General features: G+C 39.4%; 1 protein-coding gene across 2 annotated transcripts in view; it reads left to right on the top strand.

The window, feature by feature from the left end:
- The window catches only part of TGFBR3 (transforming growth factor beta receptor 3), a 116,417-nt gene that overhangs the window by 14,733 nt on the left and 73,713 nt on the right, over nucleotides 1-27,971 (top strand). For both annotated transcript variants that reach the window (XM_033067533.1, XM_033067534.2), the window contains exon 2: nucleotides 436-609. In XM_033067533.1, the coding sequence (XP_032923424.1) occupies nucleotides 549-609 (61 nt within the window). In that variant the 5' untranslated portion in view covers nucleotides 436-548. The remainder of the gene's footprint in view (nucleotides 1-435; nucleotides 610-27,971) is intronic.

Here is a 27,971-nt window from a genome sequence, read left to right as displayed (position 1 = left end):
CTAGAGCATGTATGAAACATTTCTCCATGCTGTAATAAAGGTAGCAGCAGGTAACTAAGCAAACAAATGTTTATATGTCCCAAAGAAATTCTGAACACTTAAAATAAACATGTCTGAGGGTGTGAGTACCATTGGCAGTCTTCAGTGGGATTTCAGTATTAGCTGACAGAGAGGATTCTGGGACCTCACTTCCAGGCAGATCCTAACTTGTACAACATATAAGGGAACAGCATCTGCAAAGAAGTACTGAAATACAGGGGGAAGAGTACTAGATTGTTGGTACCTAGGGTATCTGGCAATAGAAAATGCACTCCCTTACTAGTCCTTCAAGAAAGAGTTCTGTTTCTCTTCTTACAAGGGAGATAATTTAAAATATCAAATAACATTTCTGTAAGTTGCATTTGTATTAAAACTTATTTTTACTTCTTTCTGTAGGCAATTAAAAGTTCAGAAGATCTGATTTCAAAGCTCCACGACAAATTTCGAAGAAAGTCAATCTACATGAAGAGCCACAAAGCAAGTTGATTTAAGAGGCAGCATTTACAAAAATGTCGTCAAGTTGTGTGACTTCTGTGTTTGCTTTGATGGTTTTGTGCTTTGCAGCTGCAGGTAGGTGTAACTGATTGTACATATTTAGAATTGTTGATCAGAAATAATTTTCATGCTGAAAAAAGTAGGTCAGCTAAAGTTTGTTTATGTCAAGGTTTTCTATAAAATTATTGTGATCATAATTGCATCATATATGATGTGAGAAACAATGCCATTCCTATAAGAATATTTTCTTGCATCTGTGCTCACTCTTAAAATAATTTAAGAACTGCAGTAGTAATGTAAATTATTTGGGTTATTTACCTATATATTTTTTAAAATTGCATGGTGCACATGTATTGTAAAGGAGGGGTTAATATGGAAGTCTTTGGGAGTGGAACCAGGGTAGCTCTGCCAACCTGATGAACTATTGGCTCTGTTAAGAGACTGGGTTTATTTCCCCAGGTGCAGGGTTGGGCTGGTAGAGCTGAGGCTGCTAGAGTCTCTCTAACAGAGCTGGGCTGAAAGGGTGTACCAGCTCAGCTCCATACTGCCTCTAAGACCTATAATCTGGAATTAAACCCCAATTATTTGACTTGATAAAATATGTCTGACAAAATCCCAGAAAGGTTCATAATAGGTCACTGAGTTTGTCCATCCTTCCTGCCTTATTGGGATAAACCTCACCTAGGTCATTCCTGGAAGTTGTCTAATCTGATTTATAGTCGGGCATTAGTGATGATTGCAAAAACCTTTTAATAAGAGTTGTCAGTGTTAATGGAGTCCTTGTAGGTTGGGAACATGCATCACCATTTAAGGGGACTGTTCCTGTCCCACATTTTGGCCTAGCTGGGGATTTTAAAAGCTGGATGTTGCAATAACTTGTGACAGAGAAAGGAAAGATCTGTGGAGTTCAAGTACCTAGTTTATTCTGTTGTTTCTTCAAGCACTGAAGTGATTCTACTCAGTATGTTTGTTTGTCAAAGTTATTTCTGTGGTTGCAAGGGGAAGCCTCTTATGTGTCCAGCTTGTATACTGCATGTGTCTTAGGAGAAGAGGCCAAGTGGATATACAGTCAGTCAAAATGAGACAGTGGGAAAAGTGGACAGTGGACAGATGGCTTGCTTAAATCTGAGATGTCCTCACTGTGGAAAAGATGACCAGCTTTGGAAGAGACAGGGCTGAGCAATTAAATGTGTTACAATTTGGCTTCATTTCATCTTCAGCATGGAAAATTATGTTATTTCAAGCCCTCAAGCCTTGTGGGACTTTCTCTGGGTTTGACCTCCTAGAAGGCATCCATCCAACATTAGTAATTTCGATTGTTTAATAGTACGTGATGCTGACATTTTGCAATAGCTTCATTACAGACAGACTGAGCAGTGCAGGGTGTGTCTGAGTGTGTCTGCGGCTCGAGCTGAGGACATCAGTGCTGCTCTTGGCTGAGAAGAGCCATTACTTGGAGCAAATCTGTATCATTCTAGATGTGTAAAAATCTGCTTTACAAGGAAGTGCCAGTGCAGAAAAGAAAAGCTTTTTTAATTGATCACTACCATAATTCTGTTTTGCTGCTGAGGAGAATGCTTGCAATCAAGTCAGTTTACCTCTTAACACCAGCTTTAATTAAAACCCACTGATTTAAAAGTGCTATTAAACAGTATTACTATTAAAAAGTTATTCAATGTTCAGAAAACGTGACATGTCTGTCTTGAAATTCATTGTGGTTTTTTTGGTTTTTACTCCCCAATTCTGTGTTTTTCTCTGGCAAACAGTCTTGAAACAAACTCTCAAAAAGGTTTGGATTCAATCAGATGCTTATTCATAAGTAGAGTCACAGAATTATTTTGGCTGGAAAGGACCTCTGGAAGTCTAGTCCAGCACCCTGCTTGGAGGAGGGCTAGTTTCGAATTCTTTCTTTCTTGGAGACTGATTTTCCCTCTGTCTGCATGGGAAGAAATTAGCTGAAGGGAGTAGGAAGGGTCATGGTTTGTTAGGGGAAGGTGAGGGAGCACTGTCTTTGTGGTTTCTGGCTGTACCTGCCTGTATATTTTAGTTTTCTATTATGCTTTTTAATTTTTTCAATGAATTCTAAATGAGAACAACTAGATAACATCCTTTTACAGAGTATAATGAGTACAGTGAGATAAGAGCAATAATCAATGTACTGTGATGAAGAGGAAAGAGATGTTAGGCAGATATAATTAAAACCGAGGAAGGACAGCTCTCTGAAGGTTATTTAGATAAAGCTTTTGCAACTTGAGATCTTGAGTCCTTTAAATGCAAGCAGTTATACTTTAAATGCCAGGAGTTTGTGTCTGTAGGTGAAGAGCAGGTGGGAGCAAGCAACGCGTTCCAGTTGAGTGAAAAGCTGGCAGTCCCCTGAGCTCTGGTCAGTGGGATGGGCAGGGCACTGCAACCTTGGCTCTTTAGTTGCCAGCACACAGGACCCATGCTCTTTCAGTCCTGAACCACTAATGTACTAGTATAAATAAAATGAGAAGTCTAAATAAAGTTAAGTATAAATAAAATCCCTTGCTTGTGGTGGAGCCTGGGGGAGGCAGGGGGCAGCATGCCACCTCCCTAGGGTATTGATTTTCATGCATTTGAGCCTTTTTCCAGCCTGCTCTTTGTTTCTGAAGAAGTGAGGCTGCTGCAGCAGAGCACTTTGCTTTTGTTTCCCAGTCCTACGCTGAAACTGCTACTACTGCTTTGGGGAGCTGCTGACATTACAATAGCTTCAGCATTCTTGTATTTTCAGGTATAAGTAAGCTAGCTTCCAGACAGAATCTGTCTTGTTTGTTGTTTTTTTTTTTTTTTGCTATTCTTTCTCTTGAATGTGCTAGTGTTTTAAATATATGAAAAAACCCCCGATACCTTGAAGTTACACAACCTGATGTACAGAAATGGATGGTCAAAGATGAGTCACAGACCTGCATGTTTTTCAAGCTAATAGCTTAAAGATTGCACCTCACTAACTGCATTGAAAATGGTCTATATAAATATTCAAAGAATATTTGCCTGTTTTTCTACCTCTTTATATTACCTGGATGTATGTAACTAAATGCTTAATCTGAATCTGATTTGCTTTCGTCTTGTACGTGGATTTCTTACAAGCTTTCATTTATCCAGCTTTAATTGGACAGAAAAAGATGGCAAAGAAAAGCTTGATTACTCTGAGATTTTTCTACTTCATGAAAAGTCCAAGGCAGGATGGAGTGAAACTGCTGGCAAGCTATCTGCCCAACTGAAGGAATTAAGTTTTTGAAGTGGGATTAAATTAAGGTCTGGCAACCTGCAGTAAGAACTCCACACAAATACTCAGAACTGCACACATTCATGCAAGCCTTGGATAACCTCTGAAATTAGTCTGGCTTTGTAATCTTGGAGCAAAAATATTCTGTCCTAATGTGGCTTAAATCAAAGGCTGGAACATATTTATTTTACTTGCTGCCAAATTAGTGCAGTTGGCTGCATGATGCATGTCTTAAAATGTTTTAGAGGACAACTGAAATGCATAGCTGTTCTAGACCTTGAGGGCCAAGGTCTACAAGACGGGTCCTTCTGTGAAGGAATAGGAGCATTTTTTAGCTTCTATTTTTCCTTTTTCCTTTCCTGCATTACTATACAGCTAGAAAGAAGACAAAAGGGTGATACAGCCTATGGATCTGCACTGGTCAAAGGTTCTCATTCCAGCCTCTGGGGTAGATCTCTCCTGGTGCAAATCATTCCTGCTGCTGAGAAAGCAACACAGCTGTGGCATCTAGTAGCAACCAGAATTTGCCCATAGAGCCGTGTTCACTTTACTTTGACTCCCCTGATACTTAGCATTGCCTATGCTTGACTTGTAGACACCTCTCTCCTTATGACAGAGTTTCATGGTTGTGGTCAGGCAGATGAAGGCACTGTAAGAATGAGATATATTGGTGAATTTACCTATTTTCTGTAATACTGAATTTACTGGTTTATCTGCTCGTTAGGTCCATCTTTATGGTTTTCTTCCCACAGCTCTTTACTTCTTGGTTCTCCGCTCTATTGTAATCCTAGCTTTTTTTTTTTCTTTTTACATACTTGTTCTTATAAGTAATCTTGCACTGTTTAGAGCATGTGTGCTTCATTTTCAATAAGACTTCACTTTCAAACTCATGTATCTTCTGGATCTGTGCCCCCCAGATATGGTGGTGATGTGTGCCATGTTAATAAGTGGAACAACAGGAAGAAACAGGCCTTGTCATGACATCTACTTTTTCTTTTTTTAAAAAGATGAACTTTCCCTGACCTGTGTTTGCAAAAGCAATATGTGCTTCTTCAAAATGTAGTAGAAAAACCTTCCACTGGAAGGTGAAGGACGTGATCTAAAAAAAAAAAAAAGGAAATTAATGCTAGGAGTTAAAATTTCCTTCTACTTGGGTATTTCCCAGATGTAATTAGACTAATTTTTTTTCTTTCCCCAAAGTATTTGTTTCCAGAAGTGTGGAGTTTTTTTTGTTTAAATTGTGTTTAGAGGATGAGAACAGAGGTTGGATCTAGAATTCTTAGTACTGAAGTAAAGCACAGGCTGGTTGCAGCTTTTGAATGGATGAGGATTTCTCTCTCTACCTCCTTTTCCCTTCACGTCTTTCTCATAATCAACTGACTTCTACCTGCTGTGTGAAATCACCTGTTCCTATCCATTTATGGTTGGAGTGTTCACACTTTTGAGGATGAGCTGAACCAGCACTCAGAACATTTGAAGATTTGCTGTCTCAGAGAATGAGAGGAGCAGAGGGTTGGTTCATGTGCTGTGCTATGTTGGAAAGGCTGCAAGGGAATGCCCATGCTCTTCAGGGGAGGCTAACATGCCCGGAGTTCTGAGAAATACTAATAAGAAACCAGTATTGGCTATTAAAAGTGGAAATTGTTCTAATTTTTTCATTCCTTTGGCACCCTAATGGTTGATTTGAAACATCTTAATACCACATGTTTATCTGATAGGGAATCAAATTATGAATTCCTAACTTTGTGCCAATGAGCTCTGTGACAACTTTGAGAAGCCAAAACATACCTAAGAGTTAATATTAATTTCACACAAAACATAGTACCTTTCAAGCAGTATATTATTTTAAGTGAGCACTTTAAATACAAAGACTGATTAAAACTGGGAAGCTAGAATAAATCTGTGTCCTCCAGTTTAGTTTTCAGCATTCTTGTGCTGCATGATGATCTGTTCCTTTGTAAATTATATTTTTAATCTTGTCATCTGTCTGTCTTTCAGCAACTGAATTGAGTCAAATCCTGTGCCATTTCTATGTACTTTATACATAGTGGTTTTTTTATCTTCCAAACCCACACAAAAATTCTGAAGAATTTAGAGAGTCAGGATACAGAGAAGGGCTATGTCTTTTCAAAGAGGTAATTGTGCCACAGACTTGGAATGGCTTGAACTGACCAGACTTCATTTTTCCTGTATCAGCAAGGCTCTCAAGCTAAAAGCAGTTGAATTTCAGTAGAATTCTGCTCCTGTGTGGAGCAGTAGGATGTGGGATTGTGGGTTCTGATTCAGCAGAACAGCTGAGTGTTTGCTGAACCTGAGCATTTATCACTAAACACGAATATCTGGTTCTTGGACTCAAACTGACTCTAGGTGATGCCAAAGGAATCCTCAGAAATACGAAGCCCATAATGCAGTACTGGCATTGTGTAGATGCAGGCAAGTGGCAGTGTTAGTGAGGCTCTCTGGAGGGGAACTCCACTGATGAAAAGTAGTTTTGAGGAAAATTTTATGGCACAGAATGGGGAATGGCATTAATCCTTGTCTTTGTAAGGAAACTTATTCAAGTTGTTTTTGTTTTTTTTTTAAGGAAAAACTTGCCTTTAACAAGTTCTAAGCTTTGCATAATTATTTTATAAATACTTTGCTAAAAATAATTCTTTTGTTTTCTGAAGGGAATTGGGACTTGAGGTTTTGCTTGTAGATCTTTTAATATCCTTTCTGTATTGCAGGCCCTTATTAACTCTTTCTTAGCCTTTCCATCTGTCATTTGTCTTACAAGTTACATGAACCCTCGATCCCTTTGATTAGTAAGAATGTGATAAGTACATATTTAGTTAACTAAAAATTAGACTTCACGTGCCTTAGACTTCACTCCATACCCAGCATTCCCAAAAGGGATCCTGGGGTGTCTCAACAAGAAATGAAATATCTGCTATTGGAAAAGCAGTTGTTATTTTCACATGAAAACTGCATTGAATTTCTGCAAATCTTTCTTTTCTAAGCAACTTCCACTGAAATATACTTGTATGTTTCAATGCCAGTATTTTACTGCTTGTGATGTTACAGTGTAGAGAAAATATAGTGACATATATTTATTTCTTTTGTTCTCAAGGAAGAGAAATAATTTCATCCACTGTAGCTAATGACAAAAAGAACTGAGGTCCCTTAGGCTGTGAGTCATAGGAGAGATGAATTTGGAGTGAAAAAAAAATATATTTAGCACAAAGACTGTACCATGTTTCATTACCTGAAGGCATTGAGTTGGATTCCTCTTTGGTGTAAACTTGTTTTAAGTCAGTGGAATTTCACCAAGGATAAATTTTGACCCCAGGTGACAAAAGCAAAGCTTTTTAATAATGCTATGAAGTGCAGGTGCTTTAAGCACAATGTGCTTTTCTTTGTAAGTGTACTTTATAAAAGATGGAGCTATTGTTCCTTTTTTTGGCAACTTCCACACTGTGAGACTTACTAATAGGCATTTAATAAAAAAGGGATTTTACCTGTCAGGGATGGAAATAACTAAACTGCAAATGTCATTACTCTCATTATTGAACTAGTGCAGCGAAGAAGTAACAAGTAAAGGGATTTGGGGCTGGGTGAAGGAAACGTATGTAAGGTTTATTGCTGTTTTATCTCCTCAGAAAAAGTTTGCTTTCATCTGAAGCAGGTTTGGTGTTTTGGTGGTGGGTTTTTCTGTTTTCTTTTTGAATTATAAATTAATGTATTTTCCTTAACACTTGGAGTCAAGAGTGAGTGAAGAATCTATTTTTATGGTTATTTTCCCTCATTTTCCTCTTCATTTCCTAGATCACCAAATGTGCCTTGTGTCTGGAAAGGATGATGGATGCAATCTGTTTTAGAATAAATATTTTCTTTGCTATTACTTTTAATTTGAATGGAGCAGTGATATGTATATCCTGCTAGAGATGCTCAAGTTATTTTGATTCTAGCTGCTATGTAAAAATGAATTTTTTCCTTCACAAGAATGTGTGCCTTTCATTAATATGTAAAAATCAGGGAGGAGTGACTGGACAGTGTCTCACAATGCCTGGGCGTTTCTTCAGGCTTCAGGAATTGTATGAAAGTGGATAAAGGTGAACAGTTTATTTGAGAATGTAGCTATTGCTGAAGTAGCTTAGCATAGTTCGGTTTGCAAATTTGGAGTTCCTTTAAGGAAATCTGTAGAAGACGAAGACTTGAAAAGCAGTGTCACACACTTTATGTATTGGTGCATGTGCGTGTTTAGTCCAAATGAGCAATTTGTTTACCCCTGGGAAACATCATCTCTGTAACATAAAAGCTGTCTGTGCCTCAGGGCATGGCTGGACAGGTGCTGCTGTGTCTGAGGACCATGGGGGAGTCTTCTGCCCTTGGAGTGATGTGCACTCTTCATACAGCCAAGGCACAGCAGCCCTGTGTGATGTATGTGTGTGTGTGTTCATCCTCTGGTGACTGAATGTAAAAGCTGTGTCTGAAGGCCTTTGGGAGGGAGGTGGAGTGAGTTGTGGGCTGTCAGAGCAGCTCCTTCCAGCTGTGCCTCAGCCATGAGCAGGGACTCCTGAAGGAAAGTACAGGGATGCTGCACCGGCAGCTGGACCTGTTCTCCTTGTGGAGTCCCCATGCCCGATGGCCGTAGCTGTGTGAAATGCCTAGGGCTAGTCTATGAGCCTCTGCTTTTGACTGAAAGGCTTGTGTCTGGATTTGTGACTTTGTCTGTGGTCTCCTCATGAGTTATTTAATTTCTCAGTCTTGGTCACTGAGTATGTAAAACTGGTGTGTTCAATCTTGGCATCTTCCATGCAGGCCTGTTTGAAGAGCCAACCTAATTGCTTTAAAGTCATGTGGATCACATTGTTGCTAACTGCTGATATCTTGGTAATCCTTCAAAACTTCCCCCTGCCCTTTTTGGAGGTATGAAAATGGCAAAGGTTTTATTAAAGGAACTGTCAGACTTCTTGCCTGTTTTGCTTGTTTTTAGACTCAGGGATGCTGAACTGCAGAGGCTTGTTGCAATCTCTGATAAGGAACAAGGTGGTTGACGTTTTGGCAAGTCATAGATAAGTTATGGTGTTCTGAGAAGTGTCTTAACTCATGGAGTTATTTCTTTTACTCTACCAGTTATCCTTATTTAAAAAAAAAAAAATCACTATATTTGAAGGCAGTAGAATCCATCATACCAAAGGAAAGGAGTGGGAAATCTGTGATTGTACCAAAAATGATTTTCAGATGAAATGTGAATCTTTTCTTGCATCATTGGGAGACAACTTAGAACAACATTTAGAACTGCATTAACTCCCATGCATGGTTTCACTAACATGATACAAGTTAAGGTGTGAGTTCAGTTTCCTGCATTAGACTTTGAATTTGGAGGTGATTTTTTTTTTAACTGTATAATTTGTAAAATTTGCCAGATTTCTGTATCTTCCACTTTAAAATGTTAGATCAGTCTGGCAAAATTTTGTTTTTAGTGCTAATGAGTTCAAAGCAGTAATTAATTTTTCTGTGGGATATGTTCACCTTCAAGCTGAAGAAGTAATAGGTATTTGAGTAAATTTGCAAGAAAACTTCTGAGATTACTTGTCTCAGTTGCTTTTTGGAACTAGGCCAGCAGTAGTTATTTTTCTTGGTAAAATAATGCTCATGGCCATATTGTTCACTGCATTCATTTTCATCTTCCTGGTGCTGATGTTTGATCTCTGTGATCACATTTACCATCACAGAGGTAAGAGAGCCCAAGTACGCATCACAGGAAGGTCTCTGAGGTTTTTCTGAAGGTTAGAATTGTTGTAATTGTAATACTTGACAAATGCTTCTATAGTGCCTCCTGTTAAAAGACAGTTATCTGACTTTAGAAATGGTTTCTTTACCAAGGAAAAAAAAACTAACTGAAATGTCTGAGTAAGGAATGCTTCATGTCAGTAACAGAAAAATAAAAGCAACCCTGAAATAGATCTGGTTGTGTTACTTGTGTTCTCTTAATCTTTTTTCTTTTTTGAAATTAGCAAAGCTAGGGGTTTTTTTCAGCAGTTTCATGCCCAAGATAAAATAACGTTTAAGACTTTGATTTTGAATAAAACAATTTTAAAAATTAAGGTTTCCTAATTCTAGGTCTCTGATACATTTACTGGATCTCAAAAGTATGTTTGCAGCAAGAGCCTTGCAAGTCAGCTCTTACAAATACTAGACTGGATTCAACTTTATTGATATGATTCAGGAGAAAAGAATTCTAATTAAACAGTTCTGAGTATTGAATTGCTTAATGGTGGTGTAAAATCATCTCGTACATGGAGAAAACCAAACCAGCTTATTCTTCTGTTTGTTTCAACATTACACAAGCACTATGTAAAGGATTAACCAAAAATATTGTCTAAAACATTTCAAATAAAAGTTGCTAACAAAGAACTAGTTGGATTTTGCTTTTTTCCCTGCCTTGAAGAGACCTAGAATATATTTTATCTCTTTTTCCAGACAAATAATAATGCACTTCAGATAGTTTTATAGGTCAAGCATTCATGCAACTGTCTCTGATTTGACAAGATTGCTCAAAGAAAAAGTGGAGTGAAATCAGGATTTACCCAGGAGGAATTTTGAGCAATGAATCAGTGCTGTTTTGGCCTAGTGGACTGAAGTAATTTAATTGGAGTAATCAACATTTTTGGTACTAGCTGACTGATCTAATTACTGACTGATCTGGTTCAGTTCTAATACCTGTGTTGTCATCTTGTTCCAGTTGCTTTCCTTAAATTTTTGGAAGGAACTATCCTGTATACTGGTGTCCCTCTACTCCCTGGTGGCATCTCTTGCTGGAATGCTTTTTTGAGGATTCAGTTTGCTACTAGGTGGGCTACAGGTGCTGCAGAGAGAACAGGTTCATGTTGAGACCATGTAGCTGTGTCTTCTTCCCTTTAATCTTATTCTAAGCCAGTCAGTAGGTGTCTGATCCTGATACAGTTGTATAGCCTTATGTCTAGGAGGATTTATTGGCAGAAATTTCAAGATGGTGTTGCACAGGTCCTCTTTGTTAATGGATTTAATCCAAGGGTTCATGTCCTGAAGCATTAACAAAAACTCGTGTTCTCAAGTCTTTTGGTCTTCCGTCTTCACTGGTGACACATGTGTTTGTTTGCTTTTTCTTCAAAGCTGCCACTTGTTAGGTTCTCAGCGCTATTTTGTTAAATAGACCATAGCTGGTGGAGTTGGAGAGAGAGTTAGTGATAACCTGCTGTAGAAGGGCTGTTGTGCCAGTGAAGGGAAATCATGCTATTGCTCACTTTCAGTAGGAGCCTGCAATGAGTGTGCTCTCTGCTCTCCTCTTTACTTGGGGCTGTTTTCTTCCTCACGTGTTCAATATGTCACTGTAATTGTTTGTATCAAAGATGTGTATTAGTATGGTTTTTGGGGTTTTTTGGTTTTTTTTTTAGTTAGGATGATCTCATCACTAATGAGTATTTGATGCCTTTGTAATGCTCCTAATATACACATAGAGCAGCTGGAAGAGAATTTTTAAACAAGCATCTTCGTAATATCCTGGATGATCTCAAAGAACATTTAAATACAACAGTGTGGTTACATTGGAAGCCTTAAAGATAAACACTTTTTCATACAATGGCTGAACAGTGTGTAATGGGTGACATATTGAGTCTCTGCATTTACAATGAATGAAAACTGCAGCAAACTCTCCAAGGGTATTAACTAAACTGTTAATGGTTAATAGTAAGCACAACTGAAAAATCGGTAGATGAGAGTACACTTCTGTGCTGTATTTTGGAATATATTAAATTAGTTACCGTAGCCTTGTTAGCCAGAGAAAAGGTGGTTTGCCCTCAACAAGAACTTGGTTCTTTTCTAGCCAAGCTTGTGGCACTGGTGGTGGGGCTGTGAGTAGTGGGCCTGTGGAACTGCTCTGCCTGGGCTCTCTCTGATCCTGAGCCAGGTCTGTTCTGTCCTCGGGGCAGGGAATGGGGATGTTTGTTATTCGGCTGTTTGTGTCCCACTAGAAGATGTTGATACCGTGCTTCAGTTAGTCAGTAGGGGGTGGTGGCTTTTCTGAAGCAGGATTCACCAAGTAACGTGTCTTGCTGTGCGATGTTAAGCCTACTTCTGCATTGTATGACCAGTAAATTGTCACAGATCTCATGAGGTATTAGTGAAAGAATAGGTGTTAACTTCCATTCCATTCAATGAATTTAAACTGCTGGTCCACTGATGGGAAGAATAAGTTTCAACCAGGTTCCTGTGTGCTTACATGAGAGCTTTTGAAGTCCTAGAAGTGGCTGGGTCTCTCTGAACCATCATGATTGCTAGAGCAAATAAGGGACCCTTGAAAGTGTGTGGCAGGGGTAGTGGAGCCTCCCTTTTTTGCAGCAGCTCATGTTTGTACTAGGTCAAAAATTAATTTCCTCCTACAGAAGTGGAGTATCGAAGTATTGTTCAAGTATTTTGAGTAACTTGATCTGTGGTTCACCTGATGGCACAGTCAGACATAACCACAAAGTAAAACAGCCTGTCAGAGTTGGAATATATGGCAACAAAATGATTTGATTTACTGGCACAGCTATACATCCTTACCCAAAAGTACATGAAAAAGCTGACAGAAGCACTTTTTTTGTTCATGTAACTTATGTAACTCTACCCATAACAAGGGTTTGCCAATAGTTTCCCACAGTGATATGCAATACATTACAGAAAGGAAATGTGCCACTCTACAATGCAATGTTAAAACTTCTATGCTGTTCATGTGAAGACTATTGAATAAATGAGAGGCAACAGTCTTCCTCTGGACTCGGAGCTGGAACCCTTCACAGTCAGTGTGTTATGCTACAAAGTGAAAGCCTGAAACATTTAACCTCGTTAAACTCTACCCAACCTATAGTTTAACCGGGTCGCGCATTAGTTTCTTTGTTTGTTTGTACTAAGATGCTACTTGTTTAACGTCTAAGTTTTTTTCAGTCCCTAGCTCTTCTTTTTTGCCCTAATCAAAACCTGATATTGCCTCCTAATTACAAATATACAGAAATTGGTTGCTTACATGGTATTTTCTTCTACAAAAATAATAGTAGTAACTTTAAAAAGGCATGTAAGATGTATAGCAGTGGCCACTTTCAGGCTGTTAAAAATCCCAGCAAACCAGATGAATTGCCACCACCAAGTGCTGACTCAGTGATAGCTTTTATGTGTACTTTTGAATGTTTAGCAGGAAGAGAGATTACTCATTCCCCCACCTTTCTGGGGGACTGTTTGAAAGCTTGCAAATTGTGCGTGAGGCCCCTCAGACTGCTGACTGCACTGCAAAGTTATTTTGCATCTAGTAAGTTCCAGGATATTGTGACTGTTTTCTGAATAACGCTGTCCTTTACTGATTGTACTTGAAAACAAATAGTGCTGTTCTAAATGTTGCCAAGTCACTTTGAAAGTCTCATGGAAAGATTTCTCACTGCTTACCCTGTATGTAGGGCTGTGGTGTTGGTTGTGCTTTTTATTGGAAGCAAAAAGCCATCCTGCTCACTGAGGTCTCTGCTTCCAGTTAAGTCAGGGGACAAGAAAGCTTCTGTCAATCTAACGCTTTTTATATTTAGTTAGTGTTTTGTGGTTAGTTTTTACAAATGTACCTGCATTTTTTATTCCTGAAGTCTTGTTTGTTTGCTTGTTGAAGAAGGAGCAACAAGAGTTTTCTTGTAGTGGAAAAATCAAGGAACTGTACTTCATGGCCGGCTGTCAAGGGGGCTCATGCTTCCCTTGTGCAAGCCCTTAAATGGGAGTTGAACCTTTGCCATACAGAGAGATGGATTTCTGCACCTGTGAGGTCTCTGAAAGGGAAGTACTTCAGATGTGCGTGTTAACATTTTATATTTTTGTGAAACCTGAATCGGCTTTGAGGTTCCCTGAGACTTTTTTCTGTGCAGCAATGATACTAAGATGCATGCCTTATAAAGGCTACATTAGCATTGGGCAAAATAACGTATTTCCTGAGTTAAAACTCTTTTCCCCAACTTCCCTTAAAAAAAAAAGTTAATAAAAGATTATTTGAGGAGAAAAGCCATTGTGATTTCATGTGGAGGCCATCTCAGTTCTCCTTTTATATCTGCTGCTCGCCTGGGAGCATACTCTGTATTCATGTCCAGAGCTTGAATTGTTTTCAGCTTCTTATTAGTTCTGAAAGTGCATTTAGCAGTTAACTGCCAATGTGCGTGCTCCTTCTGGTTACAGCTAACAAGCAGCTGGGCAGTACATTAGGAAAATGTGGAATCAGTTAACTCTTGTAGAACCACTTCTCTGTTTCTTCACTTGCCCTTGTAGAACTATATGGGGAGAAATCCTGTAGAATAACACACCGGGCATGTGCTTAATAAGGGAAGAAATGAGCAAAAGGAAGTCAAGGAGGAGAAAATCTTTTGGTGTTTTGGCAGGAAAGAAGGGCTGTTGTGAGAAAAGTGTTAGTTGTTGCCCAGATAGCAAGGAGATGAGTGAGTGGTGGCATTTAGTAAGAAACTCCTTAAACAGAATTTACCTCGGGGGAACGGAAAGAGATACATTAGTGAGTGATTCATTTCAGAGCTCTGATGTTGCAAATGGCCTTTGGAGAGACCTTTCCTAAGTGAGCAATTTTACTTTTTCATTTAGAATGATTTTGATTTGGTGTGTGGTTGTTTTATTTCTGGTGGGCAGAAAAGAACCTCAAGAATACTAGGTTAGTAAGTATTTTATTTTACAATTGAATATATATCCCTTTATGTTACTTGAACAGTTTTGAAGATCTTGGTTAGTTAGTGGACTTGTTCTGTCAAAATTTACATTTTAAGTAATTGAACTAATGCCTGTCTGCTGATGGCCCTTTTTCCTTTCAGTGAGAATGAGGTGGAGGTATAGGATATATACGGTGGAGTCTCTTTACATGTGGCTGCCATCTGCATGAGCTAAATTACTGCCTATGAATCAGGCATACAATATCCAAGCTCTCCTCTGTGTAAAGATCTGCTCCCAACTTGTTTAGAGTCATTCTTTCTCACTCTCCATTTAGTCCTTTCCCTGGCAAATCTCCCATGGACCTCATCTGGATTCCTGCCTGATTAAGGACTGAGAGCTTGACCCTGTGAGATAATAAAACCCCAACATCCCTACAAGAATCTACAGATTTCAATGGGGGTTGAAGGCAGCGTGTGCTGCTAAAGTCTTCAGCATGTATGCTGGGTTTAAGGTAATGATTTCAGGACTTGGCTGTGTTACAGTATACATACTGGCCCTAACTTGATTAAGCTGGGAGTATATTACTATGATTTCAATCCTCTATGGAAAGGGAAACACATAGTCTCTCTGTGGATTTTGTGGCTTATTTAGAATGAAATTTCATTTTCTGAATGTGTATATTGAGACGTTTCTCACCAGAAAATTTCAGTTTATTGGTGCTCGTACTTTTTAAGGAGCTGTTTTCCTAAAAGCATGGATCCAAGAGCAGATTGCTTTGGGAAGTGAAGCCATGAAATTGTAAGAACTAGGAAGGGTCATAAGTTTGACCCTTATTGCACACAGCCTTCCAAAATGATTCACTGTTTCCTTAAAAGATTCCAGTATCTCTACGTTTTTGTTAGAAACAAAGAAACACAAAGCTAATTATCACATCCAGGGAGAAAACACATTGCTGAATTAGACCATGTAATGAGACAATGAGCACAATTGGGTAATGACCTTCAGCTCTTTGTATGGGTAGTGCTCTTTAGACTGCCTTTATTTTAATAAAGCAGACTACCCAAACCCAAGATTTAGAAAGAAAACAAGAATTCCCACAGAACCTCCCAGTTTAGAAGGGGGAAAGAAATATTGAAATGCTCACATAAACCCCAAATTATCTCTTAATAAAAAACTGGGTAAGTATAAAATGCATTTTAACTTGCAAATAATTTCTGACATAAGAAAAAAGTGTCCTTTAATGTTGTTTTACTAGTTGTAGGTTTCTTTTGGAATGCTATTGTACCTAGGCACAAGAAGGTGCCTGAAATTAAATTTTAGGTTGAAAGAATAACCCCTAAAAGATAAAAGTTTCTTGATTTAAAGGCTACAGCATAGCTACAGGATGCCTACCAAGAAAGCAGCTTTTTATTGAAAAGCTCACCCCAAACACAAAAATCTAGGTAGTCTTCTGGTGGTAATGCTCTTTCCAGGCATTCAAGACCTAAATTTTTTTGGTTATATACTTCTTTTTTCCTGCACCTATAATCTGTTCCATGCAAGGTTCACAGGTTTGGGTGTCACTGTGACTGCACACTTGGTAGTATCTGGTTAAACAGATAAAACACATCATGCTTGTAAACACAAAAGTGTTGTCTTCCTGCCTCATGGACTTCTGCTGAGATGACCTAGTGACACACAGTGTTTATACAGACAAGTTAAGCTAGGATGCTTTGTGAGTAGAGTGGAACAGATTGTAAAGGCCCAAGTGATGCAGACCCAAAGAGTTATAATAAGAAAATATATTAATCAAAGACTAGTAAAAGTGTTCTTGTATGCCCTGATGCATTTTCAAGATAGTGTTGTGAACCAGTAAGTTTATGGTCACTTTTCCTGTAGAGACTGAAGGAAGGAAGATTGGATTTGACTGAGAAAAGAAATGGGAAGCTGTGAAAAGAAAGAGTAGAAGGCAAAGGCTGTGAAGGAAAGGAAGGAAATAATGTAATTTCTGGATATCATGGTTTGTAATTCATGGTTATCACAGATACATGGGAGGGGGCAGTAAGGACGAGGTCTAAGAGCTTTCTCCTTACCTATAAATGCCTTTGGCTGGCTTCAGCTGGGGAAGTCTCCCAGCCTGGGTGGAAAGGACTGGTAGGATGCAGTGCCTGGAGCAGAGCACCCTCAACCCTTCACTGAAAGCACTGAACTGTGTGTGTGACCAGCACACTGGAGGGAAGGAATGCCATCCAGAGGGACATGGACAGGCTGGAGACCCAGCAAGTCCAGTTGGTAAGGGGACTAGAACACCTTCCCTCTGAAGAAAAGCTGAGAAAGTTGAGGCTGTTGAGCCTGGAGAAGAGAAGGTTGCATGGAGGCCTGAGAGTATCTGAAGGGGGCCTACAACAAAGTCAGAGAGGGACTCTTCTTCAGGAAGTGTAGTGACAGAACAAGGAGCAATGGGTTCAGACTGAAAAGGGAGAAGTTGAAGTTGGAGATATTAAAGAGATAGTGGAACAGCTTGCCCAGGGAAGTTGTGGATGCCTTATCCCTGGCAGTTTTCAAGGCCTGGTTGGATTGGGCTTTGAGCAACCTGGAGTAGTGGGAGATGTCCCTGCCCATGGCAGGGTGTTGGAACTAGATGGTCTTTAAGGTCCTTTCCAACCTAAACTATTCTAGCATTCTATGGTTCCAAGAGGAGGGAGCATGCATCCATTTTCCTGGCAATTGATACAAAATAATCTTGCCAATTCCAGTTTTTTTTATATAATTCTGGGATGTTAATTCCATTTAAGTCTTCTACTCTCTGTTGTTTCCCATGTATGGCTGTTACTGTGTTTCAGGGCTGGACTGCTGGCTTCAGGGAAGTGGAAGATCAGGCAGGGCATGGAGCATATACTGTACAGGTGTTGTTTGATTACATACTTCCTCCATCAGTTTCTCCTCCATTGAGTGTTTTACAATAGTCCTTTTTTTTTGTTTGTTTTTGTTTTTTAAGGAAGATGTGAGTAATCTTTATGTGGTGTTTTCAATGTGAAACATTCAAAGAGAACCTGCTGTGTTAGCTAAAAAGGGTTAATTTGAAGTCTCATTTAAAAGCCACCAAATTATTTGCCTAAGGACAAGCTCACTTTTTCAGCTGCTAAATTTCTTTTGCCCTATAAATTTGTGATAATAATGTTAACAGGTTATAAAAGGGGAAAATATAGCAATGGAGCCATGTTAGTGCAAACCATTTATCTTCAGTGCTAAGTGGCCCTTTAAATGATAGTTATGTACTTAGGAAACTGGGGCCAAGCATTTCAAAGGTCTCAGATCCTCAACATCTTGAAAATACTTGGAAAATATTTGTCTAGGTTTATGCACCTGGAATTTCTGGTTTAAGTTATCTTACTTTGAGATAACTTCACTGTGATGATGGCAACTCTGAGCTCTGCTGTGATGGCCTATGGTCCAGTGGAAGACATGTTGGTTGTTTTTCCCATGTCAGTATTAGAGAAATAGCTAAGTTTAATATGTAACATCACACTTTGAAAACAGGTTCTGTTTAGAGTGTGGTGTAAGCACTGAGCTTATTAAAATTCAGGTATTGTTTTTGTTGTTTCTGGTCAGTCTTACTGTGTAAATGTTCAAAATGGAGATTTCTGAGGCCACTTGATCTCTGTGCTTGTATTCCACTCATCCTGTTGAGTCAACCTTATTGAGAGGGCAAAGATCAATTTCTTCCAGTTTGGGAAGGAAAAAACTTTTCATAGCTACAGGCCAGAAGTGGTTGACTTGAAGAGATCTCTTTATTTACTTAGCAGAATATTGACAGTTTTATAGAGTTAGCAGCAAAAGATGAGAAACATGCACTTGATGTGGACAGATACTGTGCCCAGCAAACAAACCTCTAGACAATACTGCTGAGAGGATGTTTCTTTTCATTTATTTATTAAGCCTTTTTATGGTTAAAAACCATAGTTGTATGGTATAGATCTATTTATAAACCATTATAGATGGTTTCAGAGCTGGTCTGAGTCAGAGGTGCTTTTGAGAACTTTCTCCTCCTTTGAGGCAACAAATTGAATATCAAGTCATCATGCTTAATAAAACTCAGTCATGGCCAGGGATTTGGATTCTTTTATTGATCACTCAAATTCTGTGCAGACTTCCTGGTCCCCAGCTCTGTATAAGATGGGTAAGATTGATCCTCTCTCTGTACTGGAGAGGCTGGTGTCAAAAACAGGTACCTGGCAGCAGGTGATAATTTTGACATGACCCCATCAATCAGTTGGGTAGAATGGATGTTGTCATTGAAATACACGCAGGAACAACATGCTTTAATCCTACTTTGATCTACTTTTGAACACTTGGGCTTTCAGCTGTATTTAATATTCAGTCTCTGTAAGCATAGATGGCCTCTTGACTTAATCTGCTCTTTTGCACCATGTTTTCTTTTTCTGCCTGGAAGCTGCTTCTGGACAGAATACCAGGAATTTGGTTGGTTGTTCAGGATTTTCTGGGGTCTGTGAGCTTGGTTAAAGCTGCTGTTAGTGATCTTGGGTAGTTTTACAGCTGTTTGGAAGTCCAGGACAAATGTCCATGTGCTGAGTAGATGCTGCATTAGAATGAAAATGGTGTTGCTTTTGAAGGAAGGGACTGGACACTTCAGATCATAATTTTCAGGTTGTTAGTGGTTTTGGGGTTTTTTTTGTTTTAATATTGACCTACATACTGGTAAATTTCTCCCTGGATATACTGTGTTTCAGCAAATCACTCTGTTTCATTAGCTATGTAGGTGAGGCTCTGTATGCTGTGGTAAGTTATATCTAGTCTTTGAATAGAACAATGATCTTGCAAGGTGAATGCATAGAGAAGTTTTCTGCAGCAGTTTTCAAATCTGTAGCATTTTGTATACATACAACTTCTCCCATAAGGAGATGCTATAGCAGTAATCTGAGATGATGAGAATCTGTAAACCAGACAGGATTTACTCAGAATCTGTTTAATCAGATCAGTAAACAAAACTTCTTGATCCTCTTTCTTAGGTTTTTTTTTTTTTCCTACCCTTAATCTTCTACCCCACTCTGAAAGCTAGAGGCAAGTCTAACTTGGACTGAGAGCTGAGCTGGTAAAATAATTGTATGGCTCCTTCAGTCTCCTTGTAAAATTATTCTGTCTGAATAAAAAGCATTATGTTAATTCAACAATACTAAATAACTTCATGTATCCAAAGGACTCTGTCACAAAGTCCTAAATATGTAAATGAATTGAAGTGACATTGTATGCACTTAATAAATTATTAAACCAGTTCAGACTTCTCCCACATCAGGTCTAATCTGCTACATCTAAGGTGATTGTTTGCAGTGCAGCTGTAAATGCAGTTTCCAGGAGTTTAACACAGGAAGTGCAGATGAGAAGGCGAGGGCAGTGCAGAAGTGCAATGTGGTTACCACTTAAAAAGGGGGTAGCTCCAGTTTTGCATTCCATATGAGATGTTAAGAGTAGGCTTACAGGAACACTGATTAGGAAAGCAATTTTAAGAGACCATGTGTCATGATTGTAATGTCCTGTCATTGTAAATGGTGAACTTAGTAGTGCTGAGGAAATTAAATTAAATTCCTTCAGGAAAAGCTTTTATGTTAAAAAAAACCCCAGTCTCTTGCATGCTTTTCAAAAGTGGAACAAATACCTTTATATGAATAAAGTGTGATTGATCTCACTTAGACTCAATATGTTGTCAACATCTAGACGAGATAGGTATGGAGAACATGTGTATATATACATAAATATTTACACATACACATAAATACATGGAGCATAGTCAGGTAAAGCATAACATCTTTTTGGTAATCAGAGTAGTTGTTAAGCTGTGACTCTTTGTGCTTTCCACCATGGAAATATTTAGTCAAAGTGAAAATGCATGAGGAGATTTTGAAAGTGGTAGTTTGTGTCACTATTGTGCTTATCATGGACTTAAAGGAAACTGCATCTGCACACTCGGCAGGTTTTTTAAAATCAACAGTATTATTTCTTTCTAGGAAGGTCTTTTCACATTCAGTCATTGAGGTTTCACAAGCACAACCAAGTCTGAAGGCTCCCTGCTGCCCATAGTAGGGACAGAGGTTCAGGTCATTCCAGTGCCCTTGGTGACAGCCAGCCTAGGTACTCCCCAAACCTTCCTTCCTGCTCTCAAATGCACCAAAGGCCAACAGAAACCTGTGTAGTCTCTCTATTGCTGGGTTACGTTCCTGTTGTGTTAGTGAGTTGAATCAGCTCCCAAGCAAGGCAGGTTTGATCAGCATCAAGATGCATAAGGTAGCTGGAAAGTGTTGGTGGGAAGGAGAAAGGTGGAGAGAATGAGGCAGCCTGGGTTTGGCTGTGGTTAGATGTTGGGTGATTCATCCTCTGTCTCGTAAACCTGCAGTGTTAGGTTTTATAGTTTTTTCATTACCTGTAGAAATAGCTGTGTTTGCCTTTCTCTGTCAAAGCTGCCGTCCCACAGCCTTGCTCACTTGGGTCCATCTCCATCCAGCCAGATGATGTGGCCCCTGTCTGTGTGAAGCTGAGAGCTGTGCCCTCGGTGCCAGGCACAGCATTTGTCACCTGTCAAACAGGCACTGGGGCCTGGGGGTCTGCCCTGCAGCCAGGCTGGTGCTTCTGAGCAAGCTCTAAATAATATCCAGGCATGAAGTCACACTGCCCACAACTGCCTTGGCTTGGGGCATTCCTCAGCACTGAGGCCAGCATGGTGTTTCCTAGTCTTGTTTAGAATGCTGAAAATTTTTGAGCACAGAGTCTCCCAGTGAAAACCAAACTAGATAATAAGTATTCAGAAGTCTGAAGTGGGAACCTGTAGCAGGGCATATTCCAGGATTGATTTCCTTGCAGATTCTACAGCAGAGGGCAAGAAGCAGTTGCTTAACTGAGTGGAAGCTGTGGAACAGTACAGCAGTTTTTGCCTTTTTTTCCTTATTTTTTAAGTATCTCTTTTTGTATTTTTCAAGACAAGACGGAAGCTTTTCAGGGTTTTGTGGAGGGAAGTTTTGTCTTCTTTGAGCACGTGATAAGGATCAGTTTTCAAGGTTTCTTCAGTGAGACATGTAGTGATAGTGAACTCATCCTTAAAGGGTCAGTTACAGGAATTCAGCCTTCAATTGAACTTGTAATCTTGTTATTTTTAATTAGGAGAAAGTTGGTATGCTTTCAGTTATGAAACCATCTTCTCCCAAGTTTTTCTCCTTCCCTTTGGATTCTGCTGCTTCTGAGATCCCTGCTGCATTTGATGGGACTGATGCAGCTGAAAGCCTGAATAACAAAGCCACATTTCTTTATTTTATGGAGGGTTCTGTCCACTGATGAGGATTTTCAATCCCTTTGCAGCTGAGGAGCTGGGAGAAGCAACCCCAGCATGGCCTGGTCTGACTGGCAGCACGTGGATTACGTGTTTTGATGCTGCTGCTCTCATTCCAGCAGTACGTCCAGCAGTGGTGTTTATCAGATCTTCTGACACACACAGCACTGAGCAGATGTTCCCTTTTTTAGTATGGAGTGATGCTTCTGATGTGTAAACTGAGATTAGGAAGGAGAAGGCTTATAAAGTTTCATGCTTGAGTGAAGCACCTCTACATCTGTTTCTGACAGGCAGAACTAAGGGGAGGAAAAACCAAACCCCAAACCAAAAAGCCCTCTCCATCTGCTTCTCACTCAGTGCCTGGTGTTGCAAGCAGAATCCACAAGCTTCAGTACTGGCCAAGTATTAGAGGCAGTGACTATTGCCTGTTCTGGTGGGCTAGTCACAAATGGTAAGGCTCCCATGCAGCCCTGGGCCCAGTGACAAAGTTAAAGCAGAAGATGATTGCAGGAAGTTGCTGTTGAGCTGACAGCTGTAGCATCTGGTACTCTGCATTTCTGTGGCTGTCAACAAGATATTTTTGAAAGGAAATCATCTCTCTGTAACTCTCCAGATGTGCTTGCATCCATATGTACCAGCATCCAGAATTCATTGTTCCCTCTCTGAAGACCAAAATATGACTCACTGATAATTGAATTGACAGATAAAAGCAAGACCTCTTATTGAAAGAAGAGCCCTGTGTATGCAGGTGCAGTGAATGCCAAGTGTTGATGAAGCTTAGGGGACTAGGTAGGAATGGTTAAATGGAATAATGGGGCTGGATAGGAAAGAAAACCAACTATTGAGAAGGAAAGGAGCTGAGAGAGGTGGTAAAAAAAAAAAAAGTACAAATAGAACTCCCGTAATTTCAGTGTGTCTGTGTGAAGAAAAGGAAGCTGCTTGGGCCAGATAAAAGAAATGAAATAAAAGAAAAAATTTTTCTATGCTTTTGCTTGGAAGCTTAGATAACCTATTAAAAGCAGTGCTAATGTTATTAATTAAAGGAAAATCTGTTCATGATTTGTAGAATTGTGTGATACTGTAATTGTTCAAGAATGTTTGTGAATTGTCTAATAGATTAAAAGAAATTGGAAAGTTTTCTACATTACAAGAGTAGCTATGTGTGGTTGGGATGCCCCCTGAACCAGTAAACACAAGACACCTCTACATCTCTCCTGGTCTCATTGAGGTTGCCCTCATTAGTCACCAGACAAGGTAGAAACTCTTTTCACTGCATGGTAGTGCCCCTTGCACAACCAGTGTAACACTGTGGTTTTGGGTAAAAGATGGCTGCATATGTAGTAGGGATGCATGTGTACTGCATGAGTCAGTAGGGATCAAGCATGTGACGGCTACTTTCAATTCTGAAAAACTGCCACAGGATATTTTTAATCATCATGGTTAAGAAGTGATAAAAAAACCAAGAAAAGCAAACAACAAAATCTACCCATACCAGAAATCTTATCCCTGCCCCCCAGTCCAGTGTGTGCATTCTGTAGTTGTAGTATCACTGTAAATTTTGGTACCTTCATCTATACTATTGATACTGCCTGAGATGGGATTCCGACACTTCCTGTGTTGGTCTGAAAATCATTGGAACTTGTATCAACACTTTCAAGAATACCCATGAGTATGTAAAGAGCTGAAGTATATATTTGCAATTTAAATGGGTAACATTTTGCTGAGAGAGACTCAGAAGACTTGTTTCCTTAGATAAGCACAGATTGCTGAAGTTTACATGTGTGTTTTTGTGCATGCTCTTTGATGAGTTCTTGTATGGCTGTTCGTGAAAGTAAGTATGGTTCTGTCTTTGCCTCCTGAAACAGATTTTATGAAATCTGAGGTTTCTTTCTCGGTCATCTTTAATTTAGCCAATTTCAGGAATACAGTAAAAGCAGTATTGTGGGTAGGGTGGTTTGATGAGTTCCAATATGATTTATTGAAAATACAATGGTTTTGAAACATGTTCTGGAGTTTTTTTGCTCTAAGCAGGCATTAAATTTTTATACAGTTTTTTTTCCCTTTGGCCTCAATACAGAGCTCTCCTGTAAACCAAGCAGAATGCTTCCTGTTGTTTTCTGATAAAAAGTGCACTTCCATTCATTGTTTCCATGCAATTTCCTATCTTTCTATGGTCAAGAGGGGTAAATCTGAGACAATTTATAGGCTACCTCCAGGGAAATTAGACTTTTACAACATGAAGTTTGAATGTTTTTGGGAATAATGAACAAAGAATGTTAGAAATAGTTTGTGTTTGTTCATTTCTTTCTCTTTGCACAATCACTTTGCTAAAGACAACTTCATCCATTAACAGTGAAGAAAATTGAATGCTAAATTTGCTGCTTCTGTTAAGGCACAATGTTTCTTTGCATTTTGGCTACTGCTTGTTATCTGAAATAATTTTTTGTCTTTTACAGTCTTGATATCAGTTTGTGATTTGAGTCGGGGATTTCTGAAATACAGCCATGCCTGTGGGACAGGGAAGCCCTCAGTCTAACATTGACCACTGTTTAAAAAAGAATGGGTTCTTTATGGGACAGACGATTTGTGCAAGAGAATCATCTGCATTTGATTTTAAACTAATGGCTTGAAACTTGGAGGTTTTTTTCTATTACTTGAGGATAACAAAGGGAAAAAGTTAACAACCCTTTTTGAAACATTGGTGGACTACTTTGTTTGCAGTTCTTTGACATGGAAACCAGAAATTCTGCTTTCTGGATGTGTTTAATTTAAAGTCAATGCATACATGCTGTTCTGTTTATGAGTATTAAAATTATGCTCTTATGTTAGTGGAAATGTTTTCAAATACTGGCTTGGGAGAAGGAATGGGAAGAGAGTAAGAGCATATGTGGATGGGTTTGCACATTCAGGCATGGAAAAATACTAGAGAAGAGTTCCTGTAAGCAGTGTTTTGCTGCAAACCTCAAGAGAAGGTAGGGCTCTGACAGTACTTCTGGTCAGAAAGAAGTACAGCAGAGGTTACATAAAATGCAGTTCTGTGGTAGAGTACATCTGCTTTTGAAAGACTTCTTTGTTGTCCAGGTGCAGATGTTTGTTTTCTAAGATTATGTCTCTTGGGTAGAAATGTCTTGAACTTGTGTTCAGCAGATATTAAACCAAACAGGTTTTCCATTCATTGCCCTTTCTGTTTAATTAGTTTAATATGTGTATAAACAAGACACCTCGAGTTTCTTTTGTTAAACAAGATACTGAACTGATTGACCTTGCCTATCTTTGCCTTGCTTACATTGAAATTTGCCTTGCTTACATTGAAATAGTTTTGCTGTATGACAAATGAGTATGACTTTATAATTTGCAATTTTTTGTGAAATGGGTAGTTTAGGTTTCATTAATAATTTCTGAGTAGCAGTACACTACTACAGCAGTTGAGTTTTATTTGATAGTTAACCTTTCCAATTAAACTTGCATCAGTTTTATGTCCTGATAGGGACAAAGGATAATAGAAGCCTATTTTTCAAAGAGTGAAAGAAGGCATTTCTTCTTTAAAAATGTAATTGGAGTTTTTCCCTACATGGAAAAAAATGTGAGGTCCATGCAGGTAACACTTAAAATTAGATCATCTCTGCTAAACAGGGATAAACCTTATGCTTTTACCAGTGGCTGGGACCCATGGGAGTGGATGTTTTGCAACACATTCACCAGAGAGGCATAAAAAATTATTTTGCTTAGAAGGAGAAACCAGCATCAGGAGTTTGTACCAAGCATAACAGCAACCTAAAAAGGTATGGGCGATGTCACCTGAGTGATTCCCAATGGGCAGGCAGATGATTTTAGGTAGACTTTACTGTGTATATATGTCTAGAAAAACTGAAGAAAATAGAAGATAAAAGATATAGCAGATTAAGTGTAATCTAATGTGTTGAAACATCTAATAATTTGTCCATACATGGAACAAGTCTGGGCAGAGTTGATAATAGTGGAATGGGAATCAATTGGGGGATAATGGTTGGGGATAGACAGCACATGGAGTAAGGGTCTAATTGCATGTAGCATCAGCACCAGATGTCAGTGTAAAGGTGAAGAATGTAGGCAAATGCATTGTTCCAGTGAATTTTTTTTTCTTCCTTGAAGAAAGGGGAAGGGTGCAGGGATGGTGTCATGGAGTTACTGGAGGTTAGTGAACTTGGTGCACTGAAATGGGAAACGTCTGCTGAGTTTTTGCAAAAGCACGTGGTTTTAGTTAGTACAGCTTGTATGTTTTAGCTCCTACAACCAAATCTTGCCACCTGTACTTGGTATTTCTTCTCAGTAGAAGTTTTATAGCTTATTCAGTTCAAATAGATATCTGTGGAGTCTGGTATCTTAGGTGTTTTGGTTGATTGGATTGGTTTGTTTTTTCAAAATGCCAGAATTAGTCCATGTTCATGAATTTTTTCCCTACAATTTTAAACCTCTCGCCCTTGCCCCAGTGATTCAGTCACAAGTAGCTCCACCATGAAAAGTATGCGCTAGATGTGACAGTGAAAACCTCCTGAACATTAAGGATCTGAAGGGAAATGTGTAGATTTATACAAATATAAAATGCTTTAGACAGTCATCGTTTTTAGTCTTCCTCCTGGCCGGTATGAAGGTCTGATATTCTCTACCCGGCATCTTTCTTATGGCGGTCACACTTATTCAGAGCTGAAAATCATGTAATCCAGGAGTAGTCTTGGGCAACCCAGCTCCTTGTGTTGCTGATCATCGTGGAGGTGCTTCTATTCATAAGCAGAAACACTGAGGTTTCCTCTATGCTGTTTTCTCTCCACACAAAGCCTGTAATATTTCCTTCCATCTGATCTTGTCTTGGTAATCTCTCAAGGCTGCTTGTCAGAATGAGCTGGTCCTGAGCATTGATGTCTTGTTCAAGTGCTTGCTTAGGAGTTTGAAACACTTTTTTTAGTGGTCATCTGTACTAAAAGCTGCTCTTCATATTAGTAGTGGAGGTTGTCCATTATCCTCTACATTCAAATTACTAGGAATTTGACTTTCCAGGTGATTTTCTGTGAAGGGGTGTGCAGGAAGGAATTTAGCATTTACTGCTGGAGAGCCAGCCATACTGAATAAGTAATGGTGTCTAACATTTTCTGTGGGAGTGATAGGTGTCACTTCTCTCTGTAAATTCTTATTTGCCTCAATTCTTGTGTCTATTTTTTTGGTATGCTTCCCTCAATGAGAAACCCTTTATGAGAAGAAGATTGTGTAGATGGTAACAACTGCTCCCTGTAGAACAGTGGCTCCTTTGCCCATGTACTTGTATCTTTAGAAATGAGTGCTGAAGATTGTGGGAAGAAGCTATTGCTGAGTCTTGATCAAGTACTCTGTGAGAATTGTTAGTTCAAGAGAAAATGATTTCCCCCTCCCTTTTGTCATTCAAAAGTAGGTTTGGTTCAGCCATTATTGTCACTAAGAGATTTAAGAGAATGCCCATAAATTAACCTTCTCTAAACGAACTTCTGTGAAAGTCTGTCATTTGGGCGCACTGAAATCGGCTTTAGTTAGCCTCCTCCACATTTTAATGTGACTTTTAGCATACAATGATGAATTCTAATAGGATCTGCAGTAATTTATATTACAGTAATTTCACGACCATAAGGCGCACTTTTTTTTTTGCAGCGAGGCTCCGCCCCCAGCTCACCCCGCGCAGTTGCTGACCAAGGCCCCGCCTCAACCTGGCAGCCATGGGCCCCCGGGCCCGCCTGTACCCGGCTGCCGCGGCACTGCCGGCTCCGTCCACAGCTCACGGCTCTCACTTCTGGGGTGGCAAATGTCGCAACTTTGTACATCAGATAAGGCGCACCGGACTATAAGGCGCACTTCTGGGTTCGGGGGAAAATTTTAGTCAAAAGGGTGCACCTTATAGTCGTGAAATTACTGTACTTTGTGCCTGACAGCATAGACCTCCCTTGTGTTCCTTAAGCCTGGATTCTGATTTTTTTTGTTTTGCCCCTAATGACTATGTCATTTCCTCATTCAAAAATCAATTACAAACCATCTGTCCTTCTTCTGAGGAGTGTTCTATCCCATTGGTGTGGCTTGTACCCCCTGCTATGGAATTTGGGAACCAGGCTAAGGTGCTGTGGAGCCCCCAGCACTGATTCATGCCATTTGAGGGAGCTACTTGCACTTTTCAGCTGACAACCCTGCAGAAATTAC

This window comes from Catharus ustulatus, chromosome 9 (assembly GCF_009819885.2).
Source record: "Catharus ustulatus isolate bCatUst1 chromosome 9, bCatUst1.pri.v2, whole genome shotgun sequence".
Lineage (NCBI taxonomy): Eukaryota > Metazoa > Chordata > Aves > Passeriformes > Turdidae > Catharus > Catharus ustulatus.
The sequence above is the reverse complement of the archived record's forward strand: the minus strand, read 5'-3'. Positions and strand labels throughout refer to the sequence as shown.